General features: G+C 41.0%; 1 protein-coding gene across 3 annotated transcripts in view; it reads right to left on the bottom strand.

The window, feature by feature from the left end:
- The window catches only part of LOC149187366 (transcription factor-like protein), a 340,582-nt gene extending 329,790 nt beyond the window's left edge, over window positions 1-10,792 (bottom strand). Inside the window, exons 1-2 of one of the 3 annotated variants that reach the window (XM_089411340.1) lie at window positions 10,606-10,792; window positions 10,094-10,349 (exon numbers count right to left, since the gene is read on the bottom strand). Coding sequence is in view for 2 of the 3 variants with exons in the window: in XM_089411338.1 (XP_089267464.1) it covers window positions 10,094-10,206 (113 nt within the window). In the remaining variant the exon portion in view is untranslated. The remainder of the gene's footprint in view (window positions 1-10,093; window positions 10,350-10,605) is intronic. The other 2 variants (XM_089411338.1, XM_089411337.1) reach the window with 2 other exon arrangements.
- Window positions 10,793-12,217: the final 1,425 nt, after the last annotated feature.

The following is a 12,217-nucleotide window of genomic DNA, read 5'->3' as shown; positions in this document are numbered from 1 at the left end:
GTCAACATGTATGCAAGATGTTGATGCAAACAGGAAATATGTCATGATGAAAGACCATCACAAAGGTAATTATGATTCAAGTGTTCATTTCTTATTTATGAACTAGTATCTGGATGAGCTTATGCAGGGTTGCCGAAAGGAAGAACCATGGATGTCTTCCATGAGAACAATGTAAAAGGATGTAAGATCCTTCCGAAGAAGATAGCATGATGAAGACAACATAACATGAAGCAAGGCCAAATGTAGACTGATAAATCACCTTCTTATGAAAGGAATAAGAACATGACTGATTCGTGAATGAAAGTGATGGATGGTCTATGCTCTATGAAGAAGTTCCAAAAGGAAGAAGACACTGTGACAAAGAAATTCATGACATCGAAGAAAGGAGTTCTTCAAGCAGTTGGTTGTCCCATCATCTCCACCTGAGGAGCTGTTGTAGGTCCCTATTAAGAGGGAGCCTGGAAAGTTTCTTACTTGGAAGAAACTTGAAAATTCCTAAGCCAAGAAGCCTAAAGGAGCTTAGGTACATTCCTTGTAGGAATGAGTAAGTTCCTTTGTTGGAATAGATATGTCCTCCCTAATTGAGAGGGAGAGATAGACACATCATTCTATTCTTCACCTAGGAAGACTGAATGAGAGGATTGGTTAATCATTTGGCATCCTATACTCTTTGAGGATGAGTTAGGGCATCCAAGATAAGAGTAGTCGTGAAGGATCGATATTCTTTAAGGACTGGGATTCCAAGATAAGAATAGTCCTTATGGAGCACACCCTGAGAACCTGAATGGGGTATGTTCCGAGAGAGACAATGATGAGAGTGTCTATAAATCATTGATCTCACCAGCATTGAGCTCAGATCTTGTGGAGAGATAGAGTTGTTAGTCAAGGCCTTGCTATCTAACAATGTTAGTTGATATGATGCTAAACAAATGGGTTACCAATCCGATTCTTCTTATGAGAAATTCTTTAGATTGAGAATGACCAAGTACCATTATGAATACCTCCCTAGTTAAGAGAGAGTGTTGAAAAGTGTAACTAGGTTCGGTCTTCATAATGACATGTAATTGTGAATTTATGTAAAGAGACGTAAAAAAGAAAAGTAAAATATTGTAATGCTTGCATCACGGGTTTCATGAGCAAGAGATTTTATTTTTGAGTCAAGGCTCCCATTGAGAGCCTTTAGGAATTTTGTCATCTAGTCATAAAAGAATAAAAGAGTCATTGTCATGTAATGAAGTCATGTTACACATTGTCAAGAGTCACACTTGTCTAAGAAAAGTATTCTTCCAAGACCTTGTCACTTATCCTCTTCAAGTCGGCCTACAACGAATGAAGAACTTGCTAGAAGATGTCGGCCTTCCTCCTAATGATCATGTCGGCCTAAGGGACATGAGACAGTGTGTATAAATAGCCACACTCGGCCTCACTTAGGAGAAAGCAATTCGGTGAAGAGAAGTGTGAAGAAGAGCCTACAAGAGAAGTGCGAAGAAGAGCCTACAAGCAGAAGTGCAAAGAAGGGATAGCAAAGATTCTTCTGGGGTTCTTGTCTTGGGTCATATACTCTCCCACATGTGAACGAAGAAGGATCGAAGGCATCAAGAGAAGATTGAATTAGAGCTTGTTGTTGGGACCTTGTTTGGGGATAGATCTCGTAATAAGAAAGTCGAGGAGAAACTCTATCCTAGGGTTTTTGATCTTGGGCTAAACCTAGGAGACCGAGTTTTCTCTGGGTAAGCTGAGAAGAGCAGTAGAGACCAAGATTCTCTAGAGGGAGCCTAGAAGAGCAGTGTGGTAGGATAGAGACCGAGATTCTCTAGAGGAAGCCGAGAGGAGCAGTTCAAGAGTAGAAGGAAGCCGAGAAAGGGAAGAGGCAGAACATCAAGGGTTAGTGACAAGGATCTTGGAGGATTCTAGAGTCAAGGGCCTTTGTCATGGTCTTGGTATTCGTCAATTGAAGATCTATAAGAAGATTTTTTATTGGGTTTTCCTCTCAAAGAGTGAGAGGATTTGGCCCTGGCTAACAAGCCTACATACTGTGTCTCTTGTCTTCTATTGTTTATTTGGTAACTGTCTTGATGAAAAGAACACACTGATAATATAAAAAGAAGTAAAAGCATATCACAAACAATTATCAAGAGAAAAATCTCCTAATCATTAAAGCCCTAGATTTCTCAACAGAGGACAAACCTAATCTCTGAGGCAGAAGGCTGAATTTCTAAGGCAGACTTATTCTCTAATGCAGAAGGCCAAATCTCTGAGGCAAAAGGCCGAATCTTTGAGGCAAACCTATTCTCTGAGGCAGAAGGCCAAATCGCTAAGGCAAACCTATTCTCTAAGGCAGAAGACCGAATTGCTAAGGCAGACCTATTCTCTAAGGCAAAAGGCCAAATTTATGAGGCCGAACTATATTCTGAGGTAGAAAGTCGAATCTCTCAGCAGAAAGTCGAAGTTCCGAGCATCAGGTTGAATCTTTAGGCAATAGCAGGAGGCCAAAATTTGGCCGGTTCCTAAGCAGATTGACTACAGATGACTATTGACTAAGGTTGTTTGCAAGCAATTTGACGAGGTTTGACCTGGGTTTCATTGCTGGATAGTTTGACTTTACTTTGACTAAAAGAATCACATTGTATCTATTGTTGAATTGAATAAATTCTCTAAGAAAAGGTTGTTGGGTTTTCCCTAGAAGAGGGCTTTCCCAAGGTAAAACTTCTTATTGATTTGGGGTAGCATCGAATATACTCTGGCCATGAAAATTGGTGGAGAGGCTAAAGCACATGAGATCTCCAAGACCCATAAATGGTTTGGGCAAATTGTACACGGTTTGGGAGATATTAAAATAATTAATATTTTTAATGGAGTTCCCAAGTCTAAACGTAGGAAAAATAAAATATTAATGGGTATTAATATAAAACTGGGTTAGAAGGTTCCAAAAGTCATGGATCAAGCCAAATCTAATCTTAGTCGTTGATTAGAGATGTAATCTCGACCGTTGAAGGACCAACAAGAAAAGTATAAGAGGAGGCTTGAGGGTGAGTTGGAGAACTGAGAACACACCAGAGTGATGAGTCATTCGATTTACTAGAGCGGGGTTGTTAAGTAAAGTCGAATCAGTGATCAACAGCGAGGGGCGGTGAGTACTGGACAGAGAGGCAGAGATAGTGCCGAGAGACCAGCACAGAGGCAGAGAGGCAAACATAGAAGCCAGAGCAGGCCATGTAGAGCCCAGCAGAGGCAGCGCAGAGGCCAGAGAGCCTGCATCATCCACGCAGAGGGTAGCAGGAGTGACATAGAGGGTCCCAGAGGCTGCGTAGTGCCTCAGAGGGCTGACGCAAAGGCCAGGAGGGTTGACATAGTGCTTCAGTGTTGCTGAAGAGGGTTTTGTGGGGCAGGTTTTCTGAATACCTGCTTCCGAATAGAGAGGTATTACTGTCGGTTATTTTTCTCTGTCAGGTGAGCCAGTTTGGCACCCAAGTCAGAATTGTTGCACTGGTTTTCCCGCATTGGGTTTTCCCGAGGACGAGTTGTCCAAAAATAACGGTGTCACTTGTGTGTTTGCTATTTCTTTCAGTTGTTGATTTGTAGATGGTTAAGACTGTATTGTGTTTATTTCGATGTTTATATGTTTAAATAACTTGTTTGTAATTAACAAGTAGGAGAAATAAACCGGAAGAATACAGATAAAATTTCTAACAGATAGACTTAGAAATTTCAACATGGTATCAGAGCGTGGTTGCAGATCACAGGAGAGCTGAAGGCATCAGCTGGAGCAAAGCATTTGCAGCAGAAACAACTGTCCCGAGCAATGTTGCACGAAGCGGGGGCGAAGCGGAAGCGGGGACGAAGCGGAAGCGGGGACGCGGAAGCGTCATTTTCCAAAAATCTAGGAAGCGAAGCGTCCGCGGAAGCGTCTGCTATATATATATATATATATATATATATATTGCATTTATACTCAAAACAAACATCCCAAATAGCAAATTAATTGTAGAAGACATGAAAACATGCATATTTTTGCATAAATCAAGATAGATATAACATCCATTGTACATTAATGATTAATTATTCGAGCATCAACCATTTAGATGCATCAACCATCTAGAATCTAGATTCTTCTCCTCTTGTCTAGCCTTTGCCTCTACCTTGATTGTCTAGGGATATTAGTCAACATTGCCCAATTTTGATCAAACTACCTAATTCAAGACTTAAAATATGGTAGAAAAAGCTTAACATGCTTGATCGATGATTTTGACTTGATTGAAAGGTAATTTTTTGCTAAGGGCGTGCCGCGTGACAAAGGAGTTCAACAATTAACACCACCAACACTAGGGTACATATAGGGCTTGGTGCTCTTGATTAAATGCTAATCGCATACCTTCATACTTGATATAATCTAATGAAATGCCATAATCCCATTGATCCTGAATTCCTGAACACTATTAAGTCTGCTGAATTTTGAATAGGATATGAAATTCTATTTTCTCCATATGAAGTCCAATGAGGCTGGAACCACTCTCAAACATCCTAAATCATTTCATGGTAATATTAAAAATTTAAGTAAAAGTGACAAGTGACATTCTCCTTTATTTTTCATTTTCATCCTTTTACTTTAAGAATTTAACATTACCATGAGGGAGCATCTGCTATATTTATATTTTTTTTGCCTTCATTCGTCACCCTAACCCAAGGTGGACCCACCCCCAACAAGCAAACTCACCTAAAATTAAAAAAAAAAAATTGAAAAAAAAAAATGATTTTCTAAATGCTTTTCCGGAAGCGTACGCTTCCTCCTCCGAAGCGCGACGCTTCCGACGCCCGAAGCGTCGTACGAAGCACGCTTCGGCGCTTCCGTACCACTCTTCCGAATTTCCAAGAAGCGGCGCTTTCGTACAGGACGCGTTTCGGGGCTTGGAACCGTGGGGGGGGGGGGGGGGGGGCGCTTCGTGCAACATTGGTCCCGAGTGACAAAAGTTGTTCCTTGCAGAAAGCGACAGAAGAAGGGTTGACGCAGAGGGACTGTGTCATTAGTCTGGGCCAAAGAGAGGCCAGCGCAGAGGCTGAGGAGGGCAGAAAAAGGCTCACACAGAGACCAGGAGGGTTGACGCAGTTGGCTGAGGGAGCATTTTTGCCAGTGTCGGGATTGCGCAGAGCCTAGAGGCTCAGTCCTTTAGTTGCTAGGGCATAGGAAGCTGTGGGCAGTTTGCGGGAGTGAAGCTGGTGGGGTGCTGTGGGCAGAACAGTACCTAACAGGGCAAAACCAAGGTAGAGGGAGTCGCTACCGAGGCGGATTTCTAGCCAAGGAATCCGGATCAGTGTTGTAGGTGCACAGAAGATCAGAGAGGTGTGACTTGACGATTGGCAAAAGGATTTCCAGAAGGAAAATCGAGACTCAGAGGGATTCGAACAGAGAACTTCCAAGCGAGAAGTAGAGAGCCTCAGCAAGAGTCGAAGAGAGAACATCTAGAGGGAAGTAGAGATACTCGGATGAGTTGACAAGAAGAGCAAAGAGATGGCCATGAATGGGCTGACAGATCAGGACAGGCTGGACGGGGCATCCAACTTTGTGGTCTGGAAGGCCAGGATCCTATCCATTCTAGATAGACACCGCATCAAGGCCTACGCCTTGAGAATAGTGGCGATCCCAATTGACCTGGCTGATAATGAGAACTACGAGGAGGCAATGGCCAAGGCGAAATGCATCATCCTTGATGGGGCCAAGGATCATGTGGTCCAAAATATTGCGAGAAGGAGATGGCAAAGGAAATGTGGGACGCCTTGAAGAAGTTGTACTAGCATACTTCCGTGCAGAGGAAGATGTTACTTGAGAATCAGTTGCGGTCATACCAAATGCAGAAGAGGGAGCAGATAGATCACTTCCTCGGGAGATTGAAGGAGATCCGGGACCAACTGACTTCCATAGGGGCCACGCCAGATCAAGAGTTGATGGTGCGGACTGCTCTAAACGCAGTCTCCGTGGATTGGGAGACATTCGTTCAGAGCATTCTAAGCAGGGTGAATCTTCCAGATTGGGAAGAATTGTGGGTGGCTCTTCGCCAAGAAGAGATCGGACGGTTGAGCAAGATGGGAAGTAGCAGCAAAGGAGTCCAGATCAAGAAGGAAGAGCAAGAGGTGCTGCTCTGGCATCTGCGGGAAAGCAGAAGAAGAGGAAGAAAAAGGACCTCTCCAAGGTCAAATGCTTCAACTGTGGGGAACTGGGTCATTATGCGAACCAGTGTCCGAGGAAGAACAAGGGAGAGGCGTCTGACCCTAAGGCAGCGCCAGCAAAGGCGGAAAAGGAGGTAGAGGATGATGACGATTGTGCCATGAGTGCTCATGTACCTATAGAGAAGAGGTGGGGAGACATCGAGTTGTAGTCAAGAGGACTACAGGCGATGAGGGGCAGGATCCTTGAGGTACCCAAACTCTTGGATCAGATCCTTGCTACGGGAGCCCCGAAGTGAAAAGTAGCAGGACTGGCAGATGTCGATAGAAACAGATGCAGATGAAGTGGCAAAGAGTACTGCAGTGCAGAAGTCCCCTGGCAGCGCGAGGCTAGCAGGCCGCAACAATGCGAGAGGCACAGAGAGTGTTGCAACAGTGCAGGATGGCACAGAGAGGTTTGCAGCGATGCGAGATGTAGGGAGTTGTTGCAGTGCATAGGCAGTAGAGGGAGCACTTGTTAGCGGTAGAGAGAGCTTCAGCGTCGGGAGTGTTTCTAGCTTGACAGGGATGTCAGTAGTTGGGTAGATCAGTTACTTACTTCTCAGTGACTGAGTTGTAGTGCAGTAGCGGTTAGCAGTAGCACGATGCAACATGATGAGAGGGGGTTGTAGTGCAAATTCAGTGTTGGGAGAAAGGACCAGCAGTGGCAGTGGCAGAGCCATGGGCAGCAGTACAGGATACAGCAGTGCAAAGGATGTTGAGTGGGGAGGCCTAGCACCAGCACAAGTACCGGTGTCGTATAATCAGAGTGATGCTCAGTGTGGAATATTACTAGAGCACAGTCCTCGCTAAGAGGGAGTGTTGATTTGAGGTAGCATCGGATGTGCTCTAGCCATGAAAATTGGTGGAGAGGCTAAAGCACATGAGATCTCCAAGACTCAGAAATGGTTTGGGCGGATTGTACCCGGTTTGGGAGATATTAAAATAATTAATATTTTTAATGGAGTTCCTAAGTCTAAACTTAGGAAAAATAAAACATTAATGGGTATTAATATAAAACTGGGTTAGAAGGTTCCAAAAGTCATGGATCAAGCCAAATCTAATCTTAGCCGTTGATTAGAGATGTAATCTCGACTGCTGAAAGACCAACTGGAAAAGTATAAGAGGAGGTTTGAGGGTCAGTTGGAGAACACACCAAAGTGATGAGTCATTCGATTTACGAGAGTGGGGTTGCTAAGTAAAGTCGAACTAGTGATCAGCAGCGAGGGGCAATGAGTATTGGACAAAGAGGCAGACGCAGAAGCCAGAGCAGGCCACATAGAGCCCAGCAGAGACAGCACAGAGGCTAGAGGGCCTGCGTCATCCACGTAGAGGGCAGCAGGAGTGACGCAGACGGTCCCAGAGGCTGCGCAGTGCCTCAAAGGGCTAACGCAGAGGCCAAGAGGGCTGACGCAATGTTTCAGTGTTGCTGGAGAGGGTTTCGTGAGGCAGGTTTTCTGAATACTTGCTTCCGAATAGAGAGGTATTACTGTCGGTTATTTTTCTCTATCGAGTGAGCCAGTTTGGCACCCAGTTGTACTCAAGGATATATTGCATAATAATATAACCCTCAAAATTGTTGCACCAGTTTTACTGCATTGGGTTTTTCCAGGGACGAGTTGTCCAAAAATAATGGCGTCACTTGTGTGTTTGCTATTTCTTTCAGTTGTTGATTTGTAGATAGTTGAGACTGTATTATGTTTATTTCGATGTTTATATGTTTAAGTAACTTGTTTGTAATTAACAAGTAAGAGAAATAAACCAGAAGAATATAGATAAAATTTCTAACGGATAGACTTAGAAATTTCAACAGTTGTGTCTTTGTGCATCATTATTCTATTGTGATCTCTACTGTCTTACTACTTTTATGGTTGAATTTCTAAAGTATAATTGCTTAATGAAAAAGTGGAAATGCTAAAGATAATATCGTTATTATTAGAAGTAATTATCAATTTCAGGAATTTGTGCTTGTGTCTATTGCACATGAAAAATCAACACAATTGATGTTATTATTGTTGATATTGTAAGACTCGATGGAGTGAGAGGATTAGTTGACATGAAGAAAACTATAAAAAGGAGAATAAATTAAACTTGATGTGAAATTTTGTTTTTGACCTTGGCTCACTAAGAAAAAAAATTTTACTACCTCCTACTAATACTGCTGCTAGTATTGTTGCTATTGGCATTTTTCATTCTAAGGAGGTTGTCCTCTATAACATGGAACCTCCCTCATTTTAGCTAACAATATGCACCCCACAACAAAGATTAATATTGTATAGGTTAAGATATTTATTGTCCAATCTCAATGTATTTCAAATCAGATGATATACATCTCGACTTATATAACATTAATTGCTTTGTTGGAAGGTGCATATTATTTGCCCCCCGTTTAGGGCTTTGCAATGTGAGGCAATACTCAGGGGACCCGTTTAGTACTAAACTAGCCAATTTTGTGTACAAGCTAGCATGTTCAGTACCAAACTAGTCCAAATCAATCGAGTCCATAACTACTCGACCAAGCCATACTAGGTTGGTTCCCTACAGTGCAAGGTGTTTTTTTGTTTGGTGGGCGGGGCGGGGGGGCAAATATTTTATACTTTTTCACATGAACTAAAGTTTCTCTCACCATAACGCCTAAAACCACACTTCATTGATCAATTGTGAGCATTTGGAGCCACAAGCCAACTTGGCATGTTAGCAGTCTTCATAATTCCAACAAACTAAACCACGTCAAATCATCCACTATATTATCAAAAGATACCAAAAGTCACCCTACTTCTTTGCTACATGCCACCTATGGAATATTGACTTGGTAACAATAGACACGGCAAAAACAACAGTTCCTAACTCCTAAAATATAGGAGTTCCAGAATGTGAAAATGGTTATTTCAATTATTTAATAGAAGACCTGATACAGATCCCATTCTGTTGGATGATATTCATCCAAATTTGGAATGGATAGAATAGACTTACCCAGCAAAGTTTGATCCTGATATTGATGACTTGGGGTGGATTGGAAACGTCACCAATACGATAACTTTGTTTAATAAGGAATGACATAGGATAATTATATCCATTAGTAGGAGAAGCACAGGCATAGTAGGGTTCATGTCGAGAATCCCATTTCCATTTCCAGCCATAGTGATGAGTTTGATAATTGATCATGTTGATGAATAATACATTGTAGAGTAGCTTGTATTATGTTGTTTTTTTGGACTTCAACAGCTATTTAGAGCTTCATTAATCGTGTAATTTGTTTAAATATGTATTTTGTCTCTAATGGTTTGAAATTTTTTAAATATTTTTTTCATTAAAAAGTTTAATATTTAATGTACTTTTTAGTGAACCAAGTCATAAAATTCAAACCAGTCTGATTCCAAACTCAATCTGAGTCAGGTGCAAGAGAACCCCCAACCGATTCCAAGGCTATGTCCAAGTTTTAAAATATTGGTGAGAGGACGTCCCCTGTCAAGCCAGTTAAAAACATACCCGGCTGTTGGGTCAGTTTCCATACCCACCTTGGGTATGGGATACATGTTCTCAGGGGAGGGACACGTCCCCTATAATGCAGTCTAAGAATGAGATTCAGAACCAAACTACTTATTACATCGATGATCTAATCCCCTCTACACAAACCCGAGGCTAATGATGTAATGGAGACAACTTTTTCACATTAAGCGTGTTGGATCCCTTCTTTTGTTATTTGCTTTCTTGTGTCTTAAAACCAAGTCAAGATAACATATCAAGTAGTGCCACCATGTGCCATGGTATGGCACAAGACATATAATTCCAGTAAACACTGAATTGCCTATTTGTACTTCTGAACTCGAATTTTCATGAAAAGCACTTTATACAAGGGAAATCAAAGGGATTGGACGAAATAAAGAAAACTAACCTCAGAACCGCTTCGCAAATGAAATGACTATCATAAAGCCGATCTAACTTTGCAGCTGGTAATGCTGCCACCATGTCCATGAAGTTCCTGGAAATAACTTTCACCCGTGGCATTGTAAATAGTTTCGATAACTCCGGCTACAGGACTGTTTCTTTCTGTCTCTGGTATTTAGCCAAGCTTACACAAACATCCAAAAATGGCTGCCACGCCCACACAGAACAGAACAATCATATTTTCTTCATGGAAAAACAAAACCCTGAACGATACAACCATAATATTATTATATTTCTAACCCTATAAATAAATTCAGTGCTTTCAATCCCAACATAGCAGATAAATGACACCATGAAGCACAAAATTCACGAGAGCCAGGGCACGGTACTCTTGTGTTTGCAACTCTCAATGTTTGAATGGCAATCGAATAAGCGAAGATCGGGGTAGAAACAAATAAAAATGAAAGTTGTTGAGGTGGTGGTGATCAAAACATTTATCGATCGATCAAAAACACCTACCAGATACTCAAACAGGTGAAGTGAGCCAGTGATGAAAACACCGGCCCATCATATAGCTGACAGTAGCTCGGAATAAGAATTACATAGAAGTGCCCTTTCGCAAGCTACTTGCATAACGAATTCACTAATGTTATTCACTAGGTTGAGGAAACAACGAGGCGTTGCAACTTACACGGAAATGAATAGCTCAAGACGTTATAGATAGGGAAAGTTGAACAAGCACGTGAAAATTTATTTTATTATGAGATGTCACTTCTACGTGGTTTTTCTTTAAATATTTATTTTTAATGGTTTTTTTAATTGAGATAAAAGTTATTGTGCAAGCATTTTTAAAATATGGAAAAGGAATTTTTATAATGGTAAAAGCAATTTTAAAGTCTTGATTTTGATATTTTATTGTTATTATATAATGTGTTTTAGTGGGGAGAAATTAGTGGTTGTTCATACCATGGATGATTATAAATTATATGGTATTATGACTATTTTATGTGATTATAAGTGTATAAGTTAGTTGGTGATATCTATCATGGTTGTGGTTAACTTATATCACTTATCATATGATTTATAAATTGTTATGGATATTTTATTGGACACTTTGTCATAACAGATCTATTAAAATTATATTTAAAACATGAAATTCGACACTATTACAGTGTTCTTACATTTTTAGATCAACAGATCTATTGTTAATAGTGCATGCATGTGAATGAAATTATGCAGAAAATAGAAAACGACAAAATAATATCTCATGCACACATATAACATAAGAAATGCTATGGGAAACTCTTTGGAGAGAGAAACTCACCTGAAAGGTGAGGTCGTTGCTCTCTTTCTCTGAATGGAAATATAGTTACAAATACAAACAAGTATGGTTTGTGGCTTGTGGGCTACTACAGTGCATAAATCCTCTCTGTGTGCTCTACCTCCTATCCCTCTTCGCTATTTTTGCTCAACTATGGAACAAATGCACTTGAAAGAATAGAACTATTTTCCTCCTATTAGCCTAGTTATAGCATAGCTTGATAACCTACTAGTGGTTATGTTTGACCACATCAACTCTTAACCAGAGTTACAATATAGACTCTTCTAGAGTTTTCTACAACATAATCACGTGGCTAGCCCCTTTTCCATGGATAATGGGAGATGGTGTGCCATCCTCTTGAACCAGGGTGGTGAAAATAGGAAAGTCAACTTCGGAGTGGCATAACTTTTACATACGGACTCTGATTGACATGCTTTTTGTGTCGTTGGAAAGGTCTCTGTGTGTAGAATAGCATGAAAAGGTGTGGCAATAATGTGACAAAGTTTTACCAAAAAATGTCATTTGATGCCTCATAACTCTCCCAAAAGGTTTCAGGCCATGTTTTGCCAAATTGGGTATCGCTGGTAAAAACGGTCCCATGAGTTGATTCCTTCACTTTCGCCACTCTAAATACATTGAGATGGATGACAAACAATATAATGATCCAATCTATATCACACCTTGTTACAGGTCATTTTGTCGCATTCACTAAAATGCCTTGGAAACTGAATCAATCAACATCCTTGACACCTTCCAATCATCCCTTTGCAAAGCCTTAAGCATTATCTCTCCAAAAATTCCAAGAATTAT

This window comes from Pinus tabuliformis, chromosome 3_1 (assembly GCF_031772625.1).
Source record: "Pinus tabuliformis cultivar Carrire ecotype Pingquan chromosome 3_1, CPIR1, whole genome shotgun sequence".
NCBI lineage: Eukaryota > Viridiplantae > Streptophyta > Pinopsida > Pinales > Pinaceae > Pinus > Pinus tabuliformis.
Note: the sequence above shows the minus strand (reverse complement) of the source record. Positions and strands in the feature narration are given on the sequence as shown.